Source organism: Larus michahellis, chromosome 3 (assembly GCF_964199755.1).
Source record: "Larus michahellis chromosome 3, bLarMic1.1, whole genome shotgun sequence".
Lineage (NCBI taxonomy): Eukaryota > Metazoa > Chordata > Aves > Charadriiformes > Laridae > Larus > Larus michahellis.
In genome coordinates, this window is record NC_133898.1 from 90,757,608 (window position 1) to 90,779,037 (window position 21,430).

Below are 21,430 nucleotides of genomic sequence, written 5' to 3' on the forward strand. Positions count from 1 at the left end.
TTATGATGTTGTAATTGATAATTAATTGGTTAAAAATTCACACAATTCTTGGGAGTTTCATATGACTATGACTGCTCGGTATTCAGCATTTATTAATTGAATAATGGGCTCACCGAAGAGACCTTTGTATATAGTCTTCTGTCATTACAGTGAGCTCTCAAAAATGGTGAATTAATCATTAGGCCTTTCAATAGTTTCTTTTTAAAGGAAAGCAGTGACAATATAATCATATCCTTTGTTGTTATAGCTATAATTGAGAGATCGTAATAACCAATTATAAGGATGGTCATTTGAGGAGCTCTGAAGTGTCAGTTATTGATAAATTTCTTTAAAACCAAAGTGTTGATTACACAGAACGAGTCTTTTCATAGAAAAAATATCAGAAGATGGGGAAGGAAACCTGGAAAATTATTTCCCTCCCACTTGCCACTTAAAAACAGTGCATGTTTATCCCTAAAAACTGTCAAGTCTGATGTGCTTTCGCTGCCATTTGTCAGAAGTACGAGTTCCTCTCAACTTTTTCATTATTTTATCATCATTCTCCCACCATTTTTTTCCTAGTACCTTTTGCTAAATTGTTAGGGGAAAAAAAATTAATAGAAAACCTCAGAACAAAAGAGTATTTTTTCACACTCTCTGCATCCTACTGAACAGAAATACTGTCAGACGCTTAACATGCCCGGCTGCGGTGCAGGCTCTCCAGCCACCTCTGACCTTAGATGCGTTCAAGCTGACCACTTCAAGTTATTCCTAAGTGTGTTTTTTCTTTTTACTGTTAGTGGAGGTGATTGGAAGAATGTGAACTGGAACTAAAAATAACCCCAGTTCAGTATTGATCCTCTCTTAACACAATCAGGAGAAAGCCAGGAGTCACCTGTATAGCAGGATGTAATGCGAGCTCCAGCTTACACTTCCAAGCAAAACCTGCAGTTCATTTTACCATGAAGTTGTTAGGAGTCCTCTGTGTGCTGCTGTACGTCTGGTGTCCTGCTTACTCCTCCCGGGATACAAGCATGCTTTTGCTTCATGGGATGAGATGGTGCCTTTAGGCCTCTTTTTTTCCCCATCCGCTTCCTCGCTGGTGTTTTGCCATGGAGAGGCTACAAAGACACTTCCACTAGAGTCTGTGCACCTTTTATGAGTTGGGCTTAACATCTGATGGTTTCTCATGTCCCAAACCCATGACTCTGCTGCAGCCAGTGGGAGCGGGAGCCCCTGGTGTCAATGATACCCATCTCATGTCATCTTTGGACAGGTGTTTTCTACTGCTTGCCCTCAACAGCTTGGTCCCATGCAACTTCGGTGCCCGTTTAAGAGAGGGGAGCACAGGGCAGCGTGCCCATCGCTGTCTCTCGGGGCTGGGGGCAGCGGGGATGAGAGGGGTCTAGGAGGCACATATGGAGGTGATAGATTTGGTGTTTCAACTATGTTGACATCCATGAAATAATTCCTTTCCGAGACAGTGGTTAGTAGTCAGGAAAGATGGATAATACAGGCATGTTCCTCTGCACAGGCAGTTTGTTGTTGGCCAGTGTGGCTGGAGCATGTGGATATTCATCCCGTGTAAACTTGTACCCTGCGTTATGTGGCCCTGAATATTTTTATTAGGAGTGACTAATCCTCTTACAAATCAGGTGAGTTCTTTGCCCAGTAAGATGCAGCAGTGGTCAGTTGTACATATGGTTTATTGCAGTGACTGTGAAATCTCTCAGGAAAAACAAAGCAAGAATCTTCCTATGAGTATGGGGTACAATTCCAGTTTGTTTCTATGGTCAGGAATCACAGCTCTTCTTCTTACAAATCCTCCATTTCTCTCGCTTCTTCTACTTGGATGTCCTCTCCTGTTTGCAACACTAGAAACAATAAATAGCAGTGCTGCCTTGACCTTTATATTTTGTATTATTTGTGTAGTATTTATTGAATTGATCATACATGTTGAGGAGGGCTTTTTCTCTTTCCTTGCCAATAACCTTTGTTGTTGTTCTGAGGATTTCTTTTGTCCCTGTTTCAACATCAGTAATCAGATGCAGACACTGCATAAGTGTACTACACCAGAAGTAACTAGAAGATATATCTCCTTATGAAGATATTTCTCTCTCTCTAAAATCTGTCTCTAGGTGATGACAGTCTGTCGGTCTCCAGTCTGTCTTTTTCATGAAAGACTCCAAATTGGAATTGAGATTCCAGGTCAATGAGTTCCTGTTTTACTTTGACAGTGGTCAAACTGTAGCAGAGATGGTCAAACTTGCCCAGAGATGTTCTAGGGTCTCCGTCCTTGAAGATACTAAAACTGGTATACTAAATATATACTAAAACCCAACTGGACACAGCCCCAAGCAGCCATCTCTAGCTCATCCTGCTTTGAGCAGGGAGGTTGGACTAGTCAATATCTAGAGTTCCCCTCCAACCTCAACCAATCTATAAAATTACATTTTTTTCCTCTTAATTGCCACCTGTGTGTAACAGCGGGACCAGGATTTAGTGTGTCACCTTCTTAATGTCTAATTCTTTTTTATGTTAAGTCCTTCTGAAATTCCCAACAATCCCTATTACCTTTGACATTTGAACTAATTTTATCAATTTCAGTCTTCCTGTTATCATCTGTGGACTTCTGGGTCACTAATCAATGTAGGATCACCAGATAATTCACGTTGGAAAGGACCTCAGGAGGTTCCTACCACAACCCCTTGCTCAAAGCAGGTCAGCTCTGAGATCAGAGCAGGTTGCTCAGCACTATATCCAGTCTGGTCTTGAAAACCTCCAAGGGTGGAGATGACACAACCTCTCCAGGCAACCTGTTCCTCAGTTTCTCCATAAGGAGAAGTCCAGTCTAAACCTCTGTTCTTTCAAATTGCTCCCATTGTCTGGTTTCATCTTCTCAATAACTTTGCTGCAGGAGTGGCAGGCTGCTGTTAGGACCCTGGTATGCCTGGGCAGTCTCCCATCCAAGTACTCAGTTTCCCAACCCTGCTTTACCTTCAGAGATCAGGCGAACTGAGATGCGTTGCGTGGCGTGACCATAGGCAGGTGTGAGCCAGTACTGCTGCTGTTCCATTTCTGGAGGAATTTCACTGTTAACCTGATGAAAATTGCCCCTGCATCCCTTCTCTGTTGAATACAATTTAGCCTAAGTGATTTCCAGCCTGATGCAACTTCTCACCTTGTGACAACTGAGCTTCTCTAGCAGCTTTTTGTAAAGGTTTTGTCAAAGGATTTCTGAAAGTCAACACTAATTACATGTACCAGTGTTCCTCACTGCTAATTTGACACACTTCAGGAATTCTAATAGAGCCCATCAGAGACATGACTTCCCCTTGCAGAAGCCATGCTGCTTTGTCACGATGATAATTTGCCTGGTTAAGTGCTCTGTAGCTCTGCCACGATCGAGTTCTAGCTTTTCATGTAATTAACCCAGTTCTGATGCAGGACTTTCTGGTCTGCCATGATAACATTTTCTCTCCCTTACTGTTTCCCTTTGTAAACAGACACCACATTGCCTTCCCTCTAGTCTTGTGAGGCAGGAGCTGTTTTTTTCTTGATAGGTAATGTATTTTTGGTAGCAGCTTAGGCAGTTTGTTCATGAGTTCCTGGAGAGTTTTGGGCAAGTGCCAGCCAGTAGAGACAATGTGCTGCAAACCAAAGTGATTTGGGTGTTCCATGAGCAACTTTTTTGGTCTCCTGAGGTTTCGTATGCCTCCTCCACGCTGCCCATGCAGAAGGGCTTGGTGGGATCTCCCACCCGTTGCTGTGGAAGGACCGTGTAAGCAATGTTCCAGTTCCCTTCACTGCAGTTGCTGGCCTTTACCAGCAACTTTTTTTGGCTGGGTTTCAATGGTGCTTTCCTTGCCCACAATAAATAGTTCGTGCCAGTTTCTGGAAACTTTTGTTTCAAAGAGGCTTTTTCTGGCAGTGTGGTGACCTATATGCAAACAAATGCACAGCATGTTCTTTTCAGCAAGAGAAAGGCTTGCTAAGACATTCTCTCTTCAGTTTGAAGAAATACCAAGTGTGTAACAATGATTTCCATGAAGAAGGTTCTGCAAACTCAGCATAATACTGAATTCAGAGAAAAAATTCTACGGTTTGAATTAACACTGTATAAAAGACTTCCAGCATGGCTTGCCTCAGAGTTCAGAGTTAAGACTCGATTCCTGCTTTTCTGTTCCGAGGAGAGGGCAAAAAAAAAGTTGAATTCTGCTATACTTTCTTGCCACTACATGCCAAAGCCCTAAGGTGACCTTTAATCTTTGCACTCTAAACCCTTTTCCCGTGAAAATGAACAATATACTTCCCAGTGCGGGGTTTCACCATCTTGCTCCTATCCTGCAGGATAAAGCCCTCTTGGAGAGGAAACACCTCGTGCCTGGAGGTCATTCAGTCGATGGCAGATTGTGGAAAAGGGAAGACCGTAAATCACTTGTGTTGAAACATTAAAAGCTGATAAATAGGTGGTCCTGAGCCATAGCCCAGCCCCGGCTTCCCTGTGCGCAATGCAGGGCTCGAGGTGCTTCCTGGAGCAGCCGAGGGCACAGCCAGGGGAAGTCTGTGCTGGGCTGAGATTGTAGCCGCTGGCCAGGGCATCCACGCAGGCTCCCAGCAGCTGCGGGAAGGGACACGATGCGGATCTGCTTTCGGGAAGTCCCTGGAGTCACAACGGTAGCCTTGGGAAAGCATGGCAATACAGGCACCCGGGTGGAGGTCCTTTTTCGGGAGCGTAGCTAGGGATCCGCTGGAGCGGAAGGTGCGATTTACAGCCCCAGCATCTCAGTACCACATCGGTCAGGTTTCCTAGCATAGAAGGCAGGCTCACTCCCCAGAGGGGAAATACACCGTGGTATTTTCAGCACTTCACAGGGCATGCAATGAATTTTTAAAAAAAATACACTTGATGAGAGCTGTAGTTAAAAAGTGGGAAATTACTAATTAGTAACCAAGTAATTCAGAGTTTGATTCACACAAATTGCACTATTACTGTAAAAAAGGATTGTGATTTCAGGCAAACAGTGTTTTTTGTTTTTTTTAAAAAAAAGCACTGAAAATATAATTGATGTTCTGTTCATTACCTGCCAGGTTTCAGGTTTCTTGTACATTTATTCATCATCCGAGACGTTACAGGCATAAGACATGTCTGGAAAAAAAAAATTAAAAAAAAATGAATGCTTTCCCCTTTGCATTGTCATTTGCAACTCTCAGGTTTTCCCACTAGATTGTTCTTGTAAACTCTTGCATTTCATAGCACGCAAGAGTGACCACTTAGAACATCACTATAACGCTATCGTTAGCATCAGAGTTCAGTTACACAGAAAGATATGAGTGGGATGAGTTGAGTATCATTTTCTCTTTTACCTTACCGTACTGCTAATAAAATGATTGCTGTCAATTCTTCTCGTTAGTCTCAATTTATGAGAAAAAAAAAAAAAAAGAATGAATTTTCTCATGATTAAGACATCCAACTGGTAGCATAAGAAAACCCACAGTGTCTCCCTCCCTTACCTGTGTGCAGATCAATAAGCAGGTTTGGATCTTCTCTCCAGATATGAAGTCAGTGAAGGGCTGATGGATACCGGGTTGGTTGGTTGGTTGGCTGTTTTTTTCTGTTCGTGTAGGCATTTCAGCTGAGCACTCAGAAGCATAGCATGAGTCAGCAGTAAATACTGAAAATACCAGTAAAAGAGAAGCCGTAAGCATCCCATTAAGAATTCCAGTAATATTGAAGTTTTGTAATGTTGGCAAAACCACCTATTTCGTAGAAAGAGTCATCATAGCTTAAAAATACTCCTTTAAAGGTGGGAAGATGGAGTTATTTTTGAGAAGTCTAGTAAATACTTACAAGTACTTACTTGTACAAGTAGCAAGCAGGTTTCTTAAGTCCATTTTTGTCTCGATTATTAATATCTTGCAAATGATGCTGTAGGAAAACAGTACCCTGGTTTGAACACATGGCAAGAGAAATAGTTAGAAGTCATGTTGGGTCTACATGTGTACCTGTATATTGTATTAGCAAGGGAAAATGCTGCAAAGATCCACGTTAAAAAGTAGCAGAGGAGGAATTTTGCTTCTGCTTTCTACATTTATTGGGTTTGCATGGCAAGGTTTTGGTAGCAGGGAGGCTACAGGAGTGGCTTCTGTGAGAAGCTGCTAGAAGCTTCCCCCATGTCCAATAGAGCCAATGCCAGCTGGCTCCAAGATGGACCCGCCGCTGGCCAAGGCTGAGACAATAGGCGATGGTGGTAGCGCCTCTGTGAGAACGTATTTAGGAAGGGGGACAAAAAAACCAACTGTGCATGGATAAAGGAGTGAGAATATGTGAGAGAAGCAACTCTGCAGACACCAAGGTCAGTGAAGAAGGAGAGGGAGGAGGTGCTCCAGGCGCCGGAGCAGAGATTCCCCTGCAGCCTGTGATGAAGACCATGGTGAGGCAGGCTGTCCCCCTGCAGCCCATGGAGGTTAACGGTGGAGCAGATATCCACCTGCAGCCTGTGGAGAACCCCACACCAGAGCAGGTGGATGCATACGAAGGAGGCTGTGGCCCCATGGGACGCCCACATTGGAGCAGGCTCCTGGCAGGACCTGTGGCTCCACGGATAGAGGAGCCCACGCTGGAGCAGGTTTGCTGGCAGGACCTGTGACCCCATGGGGGACCCACGCTGGAGCCATCTGATCCTGAAGGACTGCACCCTGTGGGAAGGACCCACCCTGGAGCAGTTGGTGAAGAACTGCAGCTGGTGGGAAGGGCTCAGATCGGAGAAGTCCATGGAGGACTGTCTCCCATGGGAGGGACCACAGGCTGGAGCAGGGGAAGAGTGTGAGGAGTCCTTCCGCTGAGGAGGAAGGAGCGGCAGAGACAACGTGTGATGAACTGACCGCAACCCCCATTCCCCATCCCCCTGGCCTGCTCAGGGAGAGGAGGCAGAGAAAACCGGGAGTAAAGTTAAGCCTGGGAATAAGGGAGGGATGAGGGGAACGTGTTTATAAGACTTAGTTATTATTTCTTACTATCTTACTCTCATTTAATTGGTAATAAATTAAATTGATTTTCCCCGAGTCAAGACTGTTTTGCCCATGACTATAATTGCTGAGTGATCTCCCTGTCCTTATCTCGACCCACGAGCGTTTCATTATATTCTCTCTCCCCTGCCCAGCAGAGGAGGGCAGTGATAGAGTGGCTTTGGTGGGCACCTGGTGTCCAGCCAGGGTCAACCCACCACGCTACAGTGGTCAGATACTTGCAGTGCAGCAGTACTATACCAGAATACCCCAGTCTGTCACCCTTAGCCCTGTATGCTTGTGAAAATCTATCAGAAGGCGGTTGTTGTTTGGAAAAATAATTCCTTAAAATACTTGGAGTTTGTGTGTTGCATGACTTTCCTTTTGGCAGCAGATAGAATAGAAACAAATAAACCTTTTTCCCATGTAAGCCTTAAAACAAGTGCGTTTGGTTCGGTTCAGGGTACATAGTGTGTTCAGACACAGCATAGGCTTTTATAGTTCTCTACTCAGAGAAACTGAAATGCGAAAATGACGCAAAAGAGGATTCAGTCTGGTGCTGGGCAGAAAGTTTTGGGTAAGAGAAGAATTACTTCAATGTGTCCAAGTGCAAAAGCGGGGTCGTGTAGTGTTGGGTGTCGGAGGAAGCTGACGTGAAGCTGACCTCCCACCACCACTACCACCGCAAGTCCAATCCCCCTATAAAAAGGCCGATACCAGTTGCAGAAATTGCAGAAGAGCAGGAACTTCCTAGCTCAGACAGTTGTAACTGGTGGTTACATCCTTCCAACCTCTGCTCTGCTCTCAGGAAGGGGAGACTTATCTGCAGGCAGGAGTGACCCCAGCACCCACATGCTGCTCTACCACCTGGGGCTGGACCTTCACGCGGGTTGGGGGATTTTCTTGGGTCTGTGGCTCTGGAATTCGGAAACTGCTCTTTTCTGTAGATGACATTAAACCACCGGTGACGGCGTGTTGCTTTAGCCATACCTGGAAACAGATTTCTTCTGAAGCCACTAAACATCTTTCTCTCCCCCTTAAGGCTTAAAAACGCTCTAATTCTGATTGAGGAATGAGGTTGCTGTACTTAATGGCTTGTCTTTGTCGGGTACAGTTCCACCTTACCTTTCTCTTGAGCCAAGGTCTTCAGTGTAAACATGCAGGGCTGCCCATCTGCCGCAGAATAGGCTGGGGTTTTGAGGGTTTTTTCCCTTAATCTGAAAATAACAGAAGCAAGCACAAAGCCCTTTTTTCATTATTAGAAAACCCAGCAGTCACTCTTGCTATTTTGCTAAAATCTTCTAAAATTTCCCACGTCTCCGTGTTATTGCCTCTACTAAATTGAAAATCATAGATGCATAGTAGGTGGTTGAAGGAAAGCACTTTGCAGTCCATCTAAACTCTATTTTGGTTTTGATGGGGAAGTTAGGGGGCGTTAAGTAATCGGAGCGCGGCAGAGTAAAAGCCAGCGGCAACGAACACCCTTCCCCATACCTTTTCCAAGCAACTTCCTCGGATCTAGGAGTTCCTGGTCTGCTTGGCCTTGGTCACAGGGTACCCAGAAATGGGGCAGCATCCCACCGTGCCACATTGGCCCAACGGCTGCATTGCTCCTCACCGCTTTGTTTGTGTTTTCTTCTTCCCTTCTCCCCTGCAGGGTGTGAACGGCATGTCTGTGGATGAGAAGACTGACTCCCCCATGTATGTGTATGAGTCAACAGTGCACTGTACCAATATTCTCCTCTGCTTAAATGACCAGCGGAAGCAGGACATTCTCTGTGACGTGACGCTGATCGTGGAGGGGAAGGAGTTCCGCGCCCACCGGGCTGTGCTGGCTGCCTGCAGCGAGTACTTCTTGCAGGCCTTGGTAGGGCAGACGGAAAATGACCTGGTGGTCAGCCTGCCGGAAGAGGTACAGTATGTCGCCGCGCCCCCACCTTAAACATGAGCCCCCTCCATCCCACATGGTGAGGAAGACCCCCGTAGTCTGCTAAGGTGGCCAAGAGGAGCGTGACGCGGGTGTTGGTGCCACAGCTCTGGATGGTGGTTTTTGTGTTTGGGTGGGTTTCGAATCACTGAAGGATGGACGTGTTCATGCCAACCTTCCTCGCTGGTGGTAACTCCTAACGGATATGTCAGCAGAGCTTTAAGGTGCTTCAGCTCGCCTTTCTCACCACCTTTGAGGGAGTCATAGCTAAACACTTAATTACTGTATCTTCGTTCAGGGCGTTATCAGGACGCTGATATTCTTCTGCTCTTCCAGGCAGGAAATTTGAAAGCGGTGATGTGGCTGCTAGATGGCAGGTTATTGTTGAAAAATCATTTGAGCTGTCATGTTGATTGAAGTCTCATTGCTGTCCACCCCTCTCTGGCATCTCATATCCTCATTGTCCTCTTTCCCCTCTCCTGCACCCCATTCAGCCTTGCTTCCTCTTGCCTCCCCTCATGATGAATTTGGGATTTAACTGCTTTGGGCCATGTGTTTTCCACCAAGAAACCATGAACGCGGTCTGTCAAAAAAGCAGGGTTTTTCTCATGCAGCGTGGCTCCCACAGCAGGAAGCCAAGGGACGTAGAAAATACCTACCTCACTGGAAAGTTTACTTTATTTTACCACAAAATCTCACTGGCTGGCTTCCACCCCCACTGTAATTTCCTCACAGCCGTACGGCTGTGACAGCACAGCTACTGTAGGGCACACCAGTGGCTTTGCTGCCCACGGAGGGGAGACGTGTGCCTGCTGGCCACGGCTGCCGTCACCCACTGCCTCGGCACTGCCAGCCCGGTGTCTCTGGCTGTGACAGGCGTCACAAGAGGGGTGGCCATGTCCCCAGGGCACGGGACTGCAGTCACTCAGTGGGAAGGTACTCTAGCCTACAGAGGGTTTTTCACCATCATTTGCTTAACGCCCATGAAGATGCACGGTGTGTTTTTAAATGATGACAGGTCCCAAAGTGTCACACACTGGTTTTCCGCCCCTGGTTTAGCTCTCCAGAGACTTTACCGGCGTCGTGATGTTGTCACGGCACAAGTTGGAGAGCATTAGAAGAAGTAGGTCACCGGGTGCGACTTCATGAGTCTTGACACTGAATATTACTCATGAAGAAATTTCAACCCAGACATTTTGCATAGGAGTTTAGAGATATCGCAGAGGATGCACTAGGATGCACACTATGATTCTACAGTGTCCACTAATAATTTCCAGTGGAAGAATCGAGTCTCAGTCAGTGTCGCATGGCTTTCACACCGCAAAGCAAGGGTGGGAGCACAGAGATGACAAAACGTGGACAGGGGTGCACAGGTAGGAAGAGACAGGAGAGTATCAGCACTCTTCTACAAAGCCTTGGTGAGACCTCCATGAATGATTCGGGTCCAGTTAGATAAAGAAAAATAACTGAAATTCAAATAAGCATATACAAGAGTGACTGAGATGTTCGGAAGAAAGAGCCTGGCATAAAGGAGGACAAGACAAGACCATGGCAGGTTCATCCTTCTGACATGACAACTGCAACATGCTACAGCTCCGTGTAGGCAGAGGAGATGAAAAGCTGAGAGGAGGAGTTCCTCTTTAATTCTAAAAGAGGATGTTGACACAAGCATTGATTGGTTTCCACTGGCTTTTAGTAAAAGTAGATTGGAAATCAGGAGATATCTAATCACAGCAGCGGTGAGGTGATGAGCCGCGGGGTGGTGGAGGGATCATGATGTGTCTGCACTCCATGACCCACGCCTATGTTCATATTAACACTAAAGATTTAAAGCACAAAGGTTTGTCTTTCTGTGTGTTTTATATGAGATACTACGTTAAAAAAACTCCTCCAGTCCAACCGTAAATGATTTCTATTTAAGTGAATCCCCTTTGGATAAATGGAGTATTGGGGTTTTACATTTTAGAATATATCTTAATGAAAGATAAAAAGTTTTAGTGGCTTAAGGTTACACTGGCTGCTGTTAAGCTCCAGTGAAGTCCATGGTTTTGCAGAAGCAGTGAATCAAGTTCTTAAGGTTTTTCCCAGTACCCTGAAATTATCACGCTTCACCTAAGACCGCCACTGTTATTTTGCCACGAGCTTCAATTAGTGGCAGAGCACCGGGGCTTTTAACTTTCTCGTCCTGGAAAAGTGCTATCTTCGCCTGTTAAAAAAGACACCTACAGTTACCAGTGCCTACTTGTACAGATAATTTCCACGTGCAAATTAATTGCTGATAACTCCATTGAATCTAATTTGCTTGGTGACTACTGTATTTAAATATGTGGGGTGATCGGTTATAGTAATTTCCTCACAAGTGTTAGTCACTTGGGGTACAGGTCTGCCTGATGCAGTTTGTTATTTCTCAGTTATTCCTTGGTTAAGATGCAAGTCTCTGCTTTTGGTGTTGCACACCTTCAGAGTACTGGGCGCTGTGGTAGGTGCCCGTCCTTAGGTATGGGAAGTGCCTCCGACAAAGAACAGTGTCGGCGCTCCCCGAGAAAGGAACTGAAACACTCTCGGATTTTAAGAACTGATAGAGCAGGGGAAAAAAACATCTCGGTTATATTGCATTAAAAGAAGTTAGCAGAGTCTTTTTCAGTTCACGAGCTAATGGCTCCTCCCACGGCTATTGTTTTTAGTCCATGGTCTGCAGAGTTCTGGCAGCCCATGAGGTGTTTCTAAAGGTATCTGTGAAAACTGACTTAACCCGTCATGTAGGGGGTTATACCTCCAGAGGAAAAACTTCAAACAAAAGTTGAGAGTTAGTGTCTTGAGCCAATGTTTTTTTCAGGCTTAGAGACAATTTATGTTGGAATATAGTTGTTATAAAAAAAAACAGAGATTGAAAATAATTTTAAAATATAGTCTTCACAGTTCAAAACTTTTCCAAAGGTGAAGATCACTCGTAAATTAGCAAAGCTATTTTGAAGTCAACCATACAAGCATTGCATTTTAAATTCTGGTGTGGTTTGATAACTGCTAAAGTACACAATTGTGGAGAAAGGGCATTTATTATTTCTCAAAGGTTTGATGTTGGAGCTGGATAAAGCTTTATATATAAAGCTTTTACGCTCATGTAATGTTGGTGTGAGGGGGCTTAACATCAAAACAAAAAACTTGTTTTTGATTATTCAAAGCAGTGAATCTTCCTCTGAAGTCTAAATAGCAGGTTTTTGGGGTTTTTTTTTTATTTCCTAGCATGGTGGGGTCTTTTTGTTAATGTGGCATCCAGACATTGTTAAGTGTTGTCTAGCTAAACAGTGAACAGATGTTTTTTACATTATTTCTTGTTTATATCCAATTACAAGTGAGAGCAGTCTTTATGATGGGCCAGTCATTTCAGTAGGGAGACATTGTGCACGCACAGGATTGGGACGAGTTGAGCTTATAGGGTTTTAAACTGCTGCAAAACTTTGTGTTAGACATTTCAGGTCAATTCAAGCATGACTTAATATGCCTCAGTTCAAACCTTTCCCTAATCAACCTAATCTAAGTCAGTATGGAGCTAATTCTGCACTGATTGAAGAGCTTCCATAAACCCTTTTGTGCTAGCCTCGGTAATTTGATTCGTACTACACCTTTTGTTAAAGCAACATATTTTAGTGTGTAGATAAGCGCTTGGAAAAACAGCCACCTAAATAACGAGGGCTCAGATGTGGCCATGGTGTGTGAACCATCAGGCCTTAGAGCGGAGTCAGAGGAATGGAGTGTGTCAGCTGCCTACAGCTCATAATAAAGGACCCCGTCAGCTCTTAACTTCTGCGCTTTTCTCTTCATTTGCAGTTTTTGGTAAACAACTAGAACCTCGCCTGCTTTTCACCCAGGGTATTTTGCAGCAGTTGTGCAGTTTCCCTCTAGCAGCTGCTGTTAAATGCAACCCAAAATTAATATTTTCCAAGAAATGAGTTTAAAGCTGTAAAGTTAGTCATTCACTCCATACCCCTAACTGTTGTTTTGTTTTATTTAATCACGAAAACTGGTCTTCCTTCCTTTAACAAGGCACTTAATTAAGCTTTTAATTCATGATAAGAAGTTAAATGGCACTTACGAGGCTTTTTTAATGGTTTCCACTTCCCATCCAGATTACAAAAAAAAGGTGTGATAGAGAGAGAGACACGGCTGTCAGCCAGGGGTATTGTAGGTCATGCCAATATTAGCTGGCAGCAGGCCATTATCCAATTAACATTGCTTCATCGCTGCAAGTAATAGCTCTCGAGTAGATGATTGAGTCATTCATGCTGTAGTGGTACTCTACTTTACTTGAGAAGGAGCCAGTGCTTCGTCGAATAGGCTTTTTATTCGCTATTATTACCTGCCTGGCTTTGCTAATAGAAGTGCACGGCGAGTGCGCATGGGCGAGCTGAAAGCTGGGCGCTGGGCAGAGGAGCATCGTCTGTGCAAACACCTTATTCGCTTGGCTTTCCGAAAGCGGAGGTCGCAGTTAAATGGTAGAAAGACAGAAACAAATAAATAAACAAATAAACCCCCTCAGTTGCATTAAATTCCTGCAGCTTAGAAATTAGATTCCCGACCTTGCTTGCGGGTTTTTTTTTGACTTTGGGGTCTACGTTTGAAAAAACCTTCACCTGGTCCTTCCAGCCGTGAGAGCACCAAATGCCTTTCTCTCTGGTGAAGTTAAACACAGGTCTTCATCTTCGGAAGTAGTAGACCAAGCTCTCTCTAGCACTGGTCTGATAAAATCATTTCTGTTATAAAACCAACTTTCTTCCCAATTAGGTTGGTTAGTTTTACCTGTAATCCTCAAATTTCTTCAGTCTCTTTCAAAGAGTGGTTACTGGTGACTTTTTTTAGTGCAATGAACTGTCTGCTGGAAATGTTGGCTTCCAAAAGGATTAAATGGAGTTATCTGTGCCATACAAATCTCCCAAGGGGCAAAGGGAAGCAGCATCTCTTTTAGGAAGAGGGAAGGGTGTCCTGGTTTCATCTGGGATGGAGTTAACTTTTTTTGCTAGCAGCTGGTGTAGTGCGATGTTTTGGATTTGGGATGGGAAATAGTGTTGATAGCACACTGGTGGTTTTGGTCGTTGCTAAAATCTCAAGGCCTTTTCTGCTCTTCACACCGCCCCACCAGCGAGTAGGCTGGGAGGGCACAAGAAGTTGGGAGGAGACACAGCCAGGACAGCTGAGCCCAACTGACCAAAGGGATATTCCATGCCATATGACATCGTACTCAGTGTATAAAGCTGGGGGAAGAAGGGGGGAATGTTTGGAGTGATGGCATTTTGTCTTCCCAAGTAACCGTTACTGGTGATGGAGCCCTGCTTTCCTGGAGGTGGCTGAACACCTGCCTGCCCATGGGAAGCAGCGAATGAATTCCTTGTTTTTCTTTGCTTGCATGCGTGGCTTTTGCTCTGCCTATTAAACTGTCTTTATCTCAACCTGTGAGTTATTTATTTCTCACTTCTACTCTTCCGATTCTCTCCCTCATGCGAACTGGGGGGGAGCGAGCGAGTGGCTGCGTGGTTCTGGCTGCCGGCTGGGGTTAAACCACGACAGGGTGGCATGTCCTCGGGGGGCTTTTTTCATTGTTTATCCGCACAGCTCTTTTCTTTGCTTTTAAGAGAACTATGTTCAAAGTAGATGTTAGCACACGCTGCATTTCTCTGCGTTCTTACTGCTTTACTGCTCCCCAACGGCTGCTGCAAAACCTGCCGTTTCCCCATGAGGTCTAAGCCCTATGAAATCTGTCATCTGCTTCTTCAGTTGATGTGAGTTAACTCCCTCACCCGGTTAATCTTTGCAAGGAGAAAGGCAGGCCGGGAGCTCGGTTCGGGTTCAAGGCTGGCAAAAACTGAGTATGTTGGAAAGCGAAGGCATGCGGCACCCTGGGTGGGACTGAGCCAGGCATCTAACATTAGTATAGCTCATAGTTGACAGGGAGGAGAAATACTGACAGCTGCTAACTATCTATGCCAACCCGCCAGCCTGAGGGAAAAATGCTGGGAATTAGCCAACGAAAGATGATTGCGATGAGGAGAAAATCAAAGGCAGGATGCAGGAGGTCAACTATTACATACCCTGCTGGCTGAAGGCAATTACTATTCCTTTTTATCTCTCTAGAAATAAACGATATTCTCTTACTTTGTCTCCTTCCCTTCTGTGTAGTGTGTATATGTATGAATATAGCGTCTTTAAGGAATGCAGTGAGTAAGCAGGGAGTGCTCTGCACAGGCGCTTGGAGTGGAAGAGGTGATAAATGTGGGGAAGAGGAGCAGGAGGGCAAGAAGAAAATGTCTGCGTGGAAGTTTGTTTCCCAGCTGGGGGGATGCTATTACACAGTAGGGAACAACCAAAGACCCTTTTTCTTTGGCACCCCAGAGATGTATTAGGAGTAGCTAAGGTTAGTTCTTAGAGAACGGGAAGCATTAGCGTGGTTTGCTTTTTACATGACTGTATCAGCCACTGATGTTCCTCACAGCACTGGTCAGAATTAATTCTCCATTGGCTCAGGAGGCGGCCGTGACCTGAAAGCCTTCCCGAAAGCCACCTCCCCCTTCATCCACAGAGCTTTTTGTAGTGGCAAGAGGTTGCATCTATCAGGCTTCAAGTAAAGTCAGACTTCAAACTCATTTGCACTTCAACCTCACCTCAGCAGTGCCGCTTCAGTGAGTCCGTATGGGTGGAAGTTGGGGCTTTGGTTTCCTAAATTCCTCCTGGGGAACGTGCTATTTTTCATGCTGATTCCCAGTGCTGAGATCTGTAGTCAGAGTAAAACTGAGCATTCAGGTACTTTCTGAGGTCTTACATGACACAATACTAATTCATAAGAAACCATGAGACAGAAATGCACATTGTTTTATGTGCATTGCTTACGTATCCCAGTACAAGGTACAAGCGACATATTTTGTTTCTAGCAGGTGAGCGGTAAAACAGCAGTAAGATCATCAAGATGTGATACGAAATTCCATCCGTGTCTCACTGCAAAATCTTCTGGCACTGCCTGATTTTTCATGCCTCAAGTACGATGAAGAAACTAGCCACATACTTTTCATTCCGCGTGGTGTAGCTTCCATTATTTTGTGATGAGGGCTGTCTCGCTGTTGATAATTCTTCTCTGGTATTTTCAGGTGGAGAAAAGTGAAATACATCTCTGTTGTGTTTTGGGGGGAGAGCTAGGCTTAAAAAGGCAAAACAAAGGCCGTGCATACATGCATGTTAAGAGGAGAAAATCTTCCAATAACTCCTTTACCCTCCCTTTGGCAGCAGCTGTACTATTTATTTATTTATTTGAGTAAGCATGTAAAAATGTACTGTCGAAGGGGATATGGAGATGAATGCACAGAATGAAATTCACCGCCACGATAAGTGGACTCAATTTCGTTGCCTTTGTTAGACTCCTGCCTGCCGCTAGTGCGAAATGGGGCTGATTGACTCTGATTGCACTCACTATTGAAAAGGCAGTTTGCAGTGGGGAAACTTTCTCGCTCAAACATGCCAAACATAATCTAAAATGTAAAAGATGTCCTGAAGAGTAAGTCCTAGAGGTAGATTACGCTAAGGGCATGAGCAGGAGCAATAAGCATGTGTAACAGCAGGTGTATTTTGTTCGTTTGGTTGGTTGTTTTCTTTAATTGGGGGGGGGGTGCTGTATTTAAATACATATCTGGGCATGAATGAAAATGAGGTGGCTGAGCCATGACTATGCATTGTTCCTCAACACTGTGAGCACTCTGGCCTGGCAGTCTGAAAGATCTCCTCCTCTCCTCACTGCCCCCCCCCCCTTCTTTGATTCTCTTACTTTTGCTTTTTCTCCCTCAAAAAAAGCTTTAATATTTTTTATTGCCAGAAAGCTAAGTATCTGCTCTTCCGAGAGTCCAGAAATACAGGCTGAGTATTTGCCATTTGAATGAACAGACAGATGGGGCCCAGATAAGACACCCCTCAGCTTCACCACATCAGAGACCACAACCTGCAAGGTACTTCCTGATCCCAGTACCAAGCTTTGCTTCATTAGCACTCCCAAGACACAAAGAAGATAAGGTTTTATTTCCGTACAGCACTTTCTGACAAGGATTCCCCGGTGAATAATGTCAGACTGGCTGTTCTTCTCAGCTACCAGCGAAATTGAGCATGTTATGGGGTGGAATATGGCATGTATTCAAATGATTCAATGATTCAAAACAGACGTTAAGACTAGAAAGTACGGTTCAATTTGGAAGTGAAATACGGGTTTTAGGTGAGGAGAAGGCAATTGAATCGTACTAGGATTTGGGAATGAGATGCTCTTTGTGAATTTTACGGGCAGGCTGTTGGTTTTTTTAGAGGAACGAGTAGACACACTTTATGCTACATGCACGACGCAAGCTTTGAAGAGGGAAATGGCTGGTTTATTCCAGGGCTTTTGTGCAGCGCTGCATTTTCATCTGTCCCACTGATGGGAGACCTCCAGCAAACACCTAGTTAGCGCAGCGTAACACTACTAAAAGCTGTGTTCTTGGGCACCTTATTTACTTTAATAAATAAATAAGTAGGAGCAGCTGTACTTGGTCAGACTACAGATCTGTGTAGACCAGGATTGGTTTCTTTTAAAAATGAGATTTAATTTCTCTGAAGGAGCTTGAGGGGAGGCTTGGGTAGTTGTTTAAAGACTTAAATGAAAAGAAAGTATCAGGCATATCTCTAAGCAGCGTGTTTTAATTTACTGGGAAAAGATATCATGAGAGCCACTGGCAGTTGTTCTGAAGCCAGATTAAAATCAAGTGAAAAATTTGGCATGTGTTTTTAGCAACAAACTGCTCGGTGATGTGTGTTACTCCACATTGTTCTATAACTGTAAGGCAAGTGGCTTTGAGGAGGGATGAGCTTTAAACACTCCTTCAAGAAGTTTGGTGCTCAATAAAGATGTAATTGAGTGAAATCTAAAATCCTAACATAATAGATCAGATTTGCTAATAAACCTTTCTGTCCTTCACTTTGCTTAATCTGACTTTATAAGAGCAGATGGCATGAGAGTGTGTGGTTAAGCGTAACTGTCTATTTCCCACACACAGAAATAGTCGAAATCTTTTCTTTTTTTTTAATTTTTGTTTTGTATTTTGGGGGATTTTTATTTTTTGCTTAAAGTTTGCACGATGCATCTTTTGGATCACTTAGGAGCCAGCGATGGAGGCTTTAGAAGACTTTGTGGAGAAGAGAAGTTTAATTAGTAATCGAAATGGCACCGGGAATTTCTTGCCGTGACCCAGGGGTGCTACCCAGGGCTCTGCAGTTAAAATACCCGAAGCTGGGCTGAGGACGGCAGAGAATCGCAGTACTAGCACTTTCAGTAAAAATAATATATAAACAAGGTGTCACCAAACAGCTAGAACTGAGAGGTATCAGCTCTGAAGTTAAATAATGGTAACATAAAACCTTCAGCAGTAGATTTTTTGATGTCTCTTGTGAACAAATAAAATACTGTCATCACCTCTCGGCGAATGCTGGGGTGGAAGCTGGTGTATCAGATAGGAATTACGGCGCAGGTCTGTGCGTCAGGTCAGTGACGATTAAATCGCCTTGTGTGAACCACTCAGCAATGTTTACCTCTCTCTAAACGCTCCGGTTCACGTTACCTCACACAGAGGTGAAGAGACTGACCCGCAGCTGCTGGTCCCAGAGCAGCCCGTGTATCTGAACCCAGAGCTTCCAGCTTATCTCTCCTCAGCCAGAATCTCAGGCTCATTTTTTTTCCCCCCTCTGTATTTTTTAAGCATGCAGGAAGCATTGAGGGAATTTTTAGATGAGTTGCAGCATTTCTCAAGATTATAAGGGTAGGATGGAGCCGCTTGCTGCCTTATCTGGGCGGTTGGTCCTGGGTGATGGATGGGCTCTACTCTCTGTCCTCTGACCGTTCTTCCTGCATCACCCCTGAGGTCCTGTGCGCCACCATCTATAGGAGCTGCTGAGACTACTGCATCTAAGAGGAAAGTAGACTTGGAGGCATGGAGCAGATCAGAAAAAGTATGTGGATAGCTGCAAAGACTTCCCATCCCTCACCAAGAGACTGGGACACTCTGAGGATGCTTATGTACGAATTTTTGCCTAAGTGACAGAGCTGTTGCGGACTCCAGTTCAAAAATAAATTCTCAATTAAAAAAAAAAAAATCTCGATACTTAGAGCAATATTTAAAAACTTCTTCCTGTATTTTTGTAGCTTTTAGACATCCCATTTATCCCAAACAATAGGCAGGTGCCTAACAAGACTTGATCTCTTCCACTGAGAGCTAATCAGTCTTGGCAGACGGGAACTGTGGGTATTCAGGACCCCAAAAATCAAGCACCTTTTTTTTTAGTGTTGAAGCAACCGTATTTAGTGGAGTATGTATTTGGGTTTGCTAAGGTACCTGGTCCACATCATTCGCTGCAGCAGCTGCTCATCATTTCAGAACAACACGTTAGAGAAATGGAAGTGTACAGACTTACTGTAAGGAGCGCAGGGAGGTTTGGCAGGTGTAACCCAGGATGGATTCAGCGGTGGCATTGTATTCTCAGTGTTTCCTTCTGCTCCCGCGGTGTCAGGCGTCCTTCCTGAAGCCAGTGCTGAGGCAGGTTTGTTGGGGTAGTAAAATAGAAAGGAGACCATGCAAATAAATGGACTGAGCCAGAAGTGGACCCGAACAATGCTAACAGTTTAAGGGGGGTGGGCATCCAGTCCATCAAACACCTCGTAATACTTTACTTGGAAGTTTACTTGCTTTGAGTTGTGATAGGACTAAATTCTCTAGGCTGTGCAGATAACCTTTTACTTTATGTTTCCAGCATGGGTGGGGATGCAGTCTGTGGTAGTGTTTCAAGGTAAAAAGATGAGATTTAAAGAAAAAAAAAAGTCCATGCAAACTTTGCCAGTACAGTTCTCAGTTGCAGGAAAAAAATCCTTTTGATGAATTGGTCCGGGATTTTCGTCAGATTGTCAACTAGGAGGCTAAGGCTACATTTTTGGCTGTGTAAAGCTTTTGCTTGTGGGAAATGTGTTGGGTTTTTTTCTTTCCTATGAAATTCAGACCTGTGGTCCTCTGTTTCAAAGGCCTGCAGCTAGTAAGAAACAAGTCTTCAACAACTCTGAAAGCAAAATGTCTTTCTATCTCTGGCCACAGAGCGGTAGCACAACAAGCGTAGCCACCTCTCTCCCCAGACACACAGGCACCCTTCAGAGAAAATTTCCCTGTCAGGGGATTCTTGGTCAAGTAAAAACAGAATAAGCTCAAGTTATTTCCTGTTTCTTTCAAAGGACAGGGTTGGAGCCAGTAAGCTTTCAAGACAGGAAAAAGCTGGGGAAAGACAAATCCTGACAACTTCCCTTCTGCTTTCCACAGAGGACTAGTGTTCATTTCTGCTTCCGGAAAGGGAAGCTGGACTTGAGGTGAATGGGTCTCTCCAGCCATTCCATCTGCCTGTTGAATTGAACTCTTTTTTCACCTTATTTTTATCTGACTGCAGATTTCCATGTTCCTCCGTGGATGGCTTTCTGCATATGGCATTTTTGTCTGGACATAAAGCCAAATCAAGCAGTTTCTGTCTATTCCTTGAACTTGTTAGCTTTCAGGAGACTGGACACATCAAACCAAGGCTATGTTTTAAACGTCTCAATTAATTTGTCAAACGTAAGGCACAAAAAATAGGGAGTAGCCTGTCTTTTGTTAGAGCCATCTATCCTTGTCATTTTTGCCTAGTTTGTGTAAGCAGTAGCCATTGAAGACAAATAATACCTATATCATTTTCCAAGGTAGTAAAGACTGAAGAGGTGTCGATGACATATATAGGCATTGGGATGGACATTCTACCAAGAAACTTGTTCACATTTGCAAAGTGGTCATGGCATTCGGAAGGCAGAAAGAGTAGTTTTCAGTAATGGCAGAAACCTTTAAATCAATACTTCTTTTCTTCTTTCCCTGTCTTCAATGTATCTCGCAGGTGGAGGACTGAGAAGAACACCCAGTAAGAGCTACCTCAGGCTTGGTTTAATTCTGCTTCCTTTTCAAAGATGAGCCTAATCCTTCTCTTAGGGCATTTATTTCACTATTATGTGTGAACTTTCCTTTTGGAAACCTCAGTTGAGAGGGCACAGGCAGGTAAATTGTTAAAGACAAGTATTTGATGACGTTCTGGCCTCTGTCTTCAGCTGGTGGTCCACAGCCGAGGTGACCCTAGTGGGAGCCGCTGGCAGGGCTACTGTGCTGGACCTTCTCCGGGAGGCTCTTGGAGAGCCGTAGAGCAGACCGGCGGTGCACACCCTGAGCTGCTCTACACAGCAAGCTCGGAGGGTTTCAAGTCAATCCCAGCCTCAGGGGCCCAGACTGTTTGCATCATCTGCTCCTGGACTCTCAGCTTAGTTCTTGGATACAGTTTTACTCTGAATTATTTGGTGCAATTACAGTCCAGTTCTGAAACTGGTTTTCTAAAGAGGAATTGCATAGCTAAAGGAGTGTGAGAATTCATAGTCATTTCTTGTCACTGTGCTTTCTAGCTCTTGGT

At 44.5% G+C, this 21,430-nt stretch overlaps 1 protein-coding gene across 5 annotated transcripts in view; it reads left to right on the forward strand.

The window, feature by feature from the left end:
* The window catches only part of BACH2 (BTB domain and CNC homolog 2), a 203,311-nt gene that overhangs the window by 137,993 nt on the left and 43,888 nt on the right, over positions 1-21,430 (forward strand). For all 5 annotated transcript variants that reach the window (XM_074581131.1, XM_074581132.1, XM_074581133.1 and 2 more), the window contains one exon: positions 8,645-8,899. In XM_074581131.1, coding sequence (XP_074437232.1) covers positions 8,657-8,899 — 243 coding nt within the window. In that variant the 5' untranslated portion in view covers positions 8,645-8,656. The remainder of the gene's footprint in view (positions 1-8,644; positions 8,900-21,430) is intronic.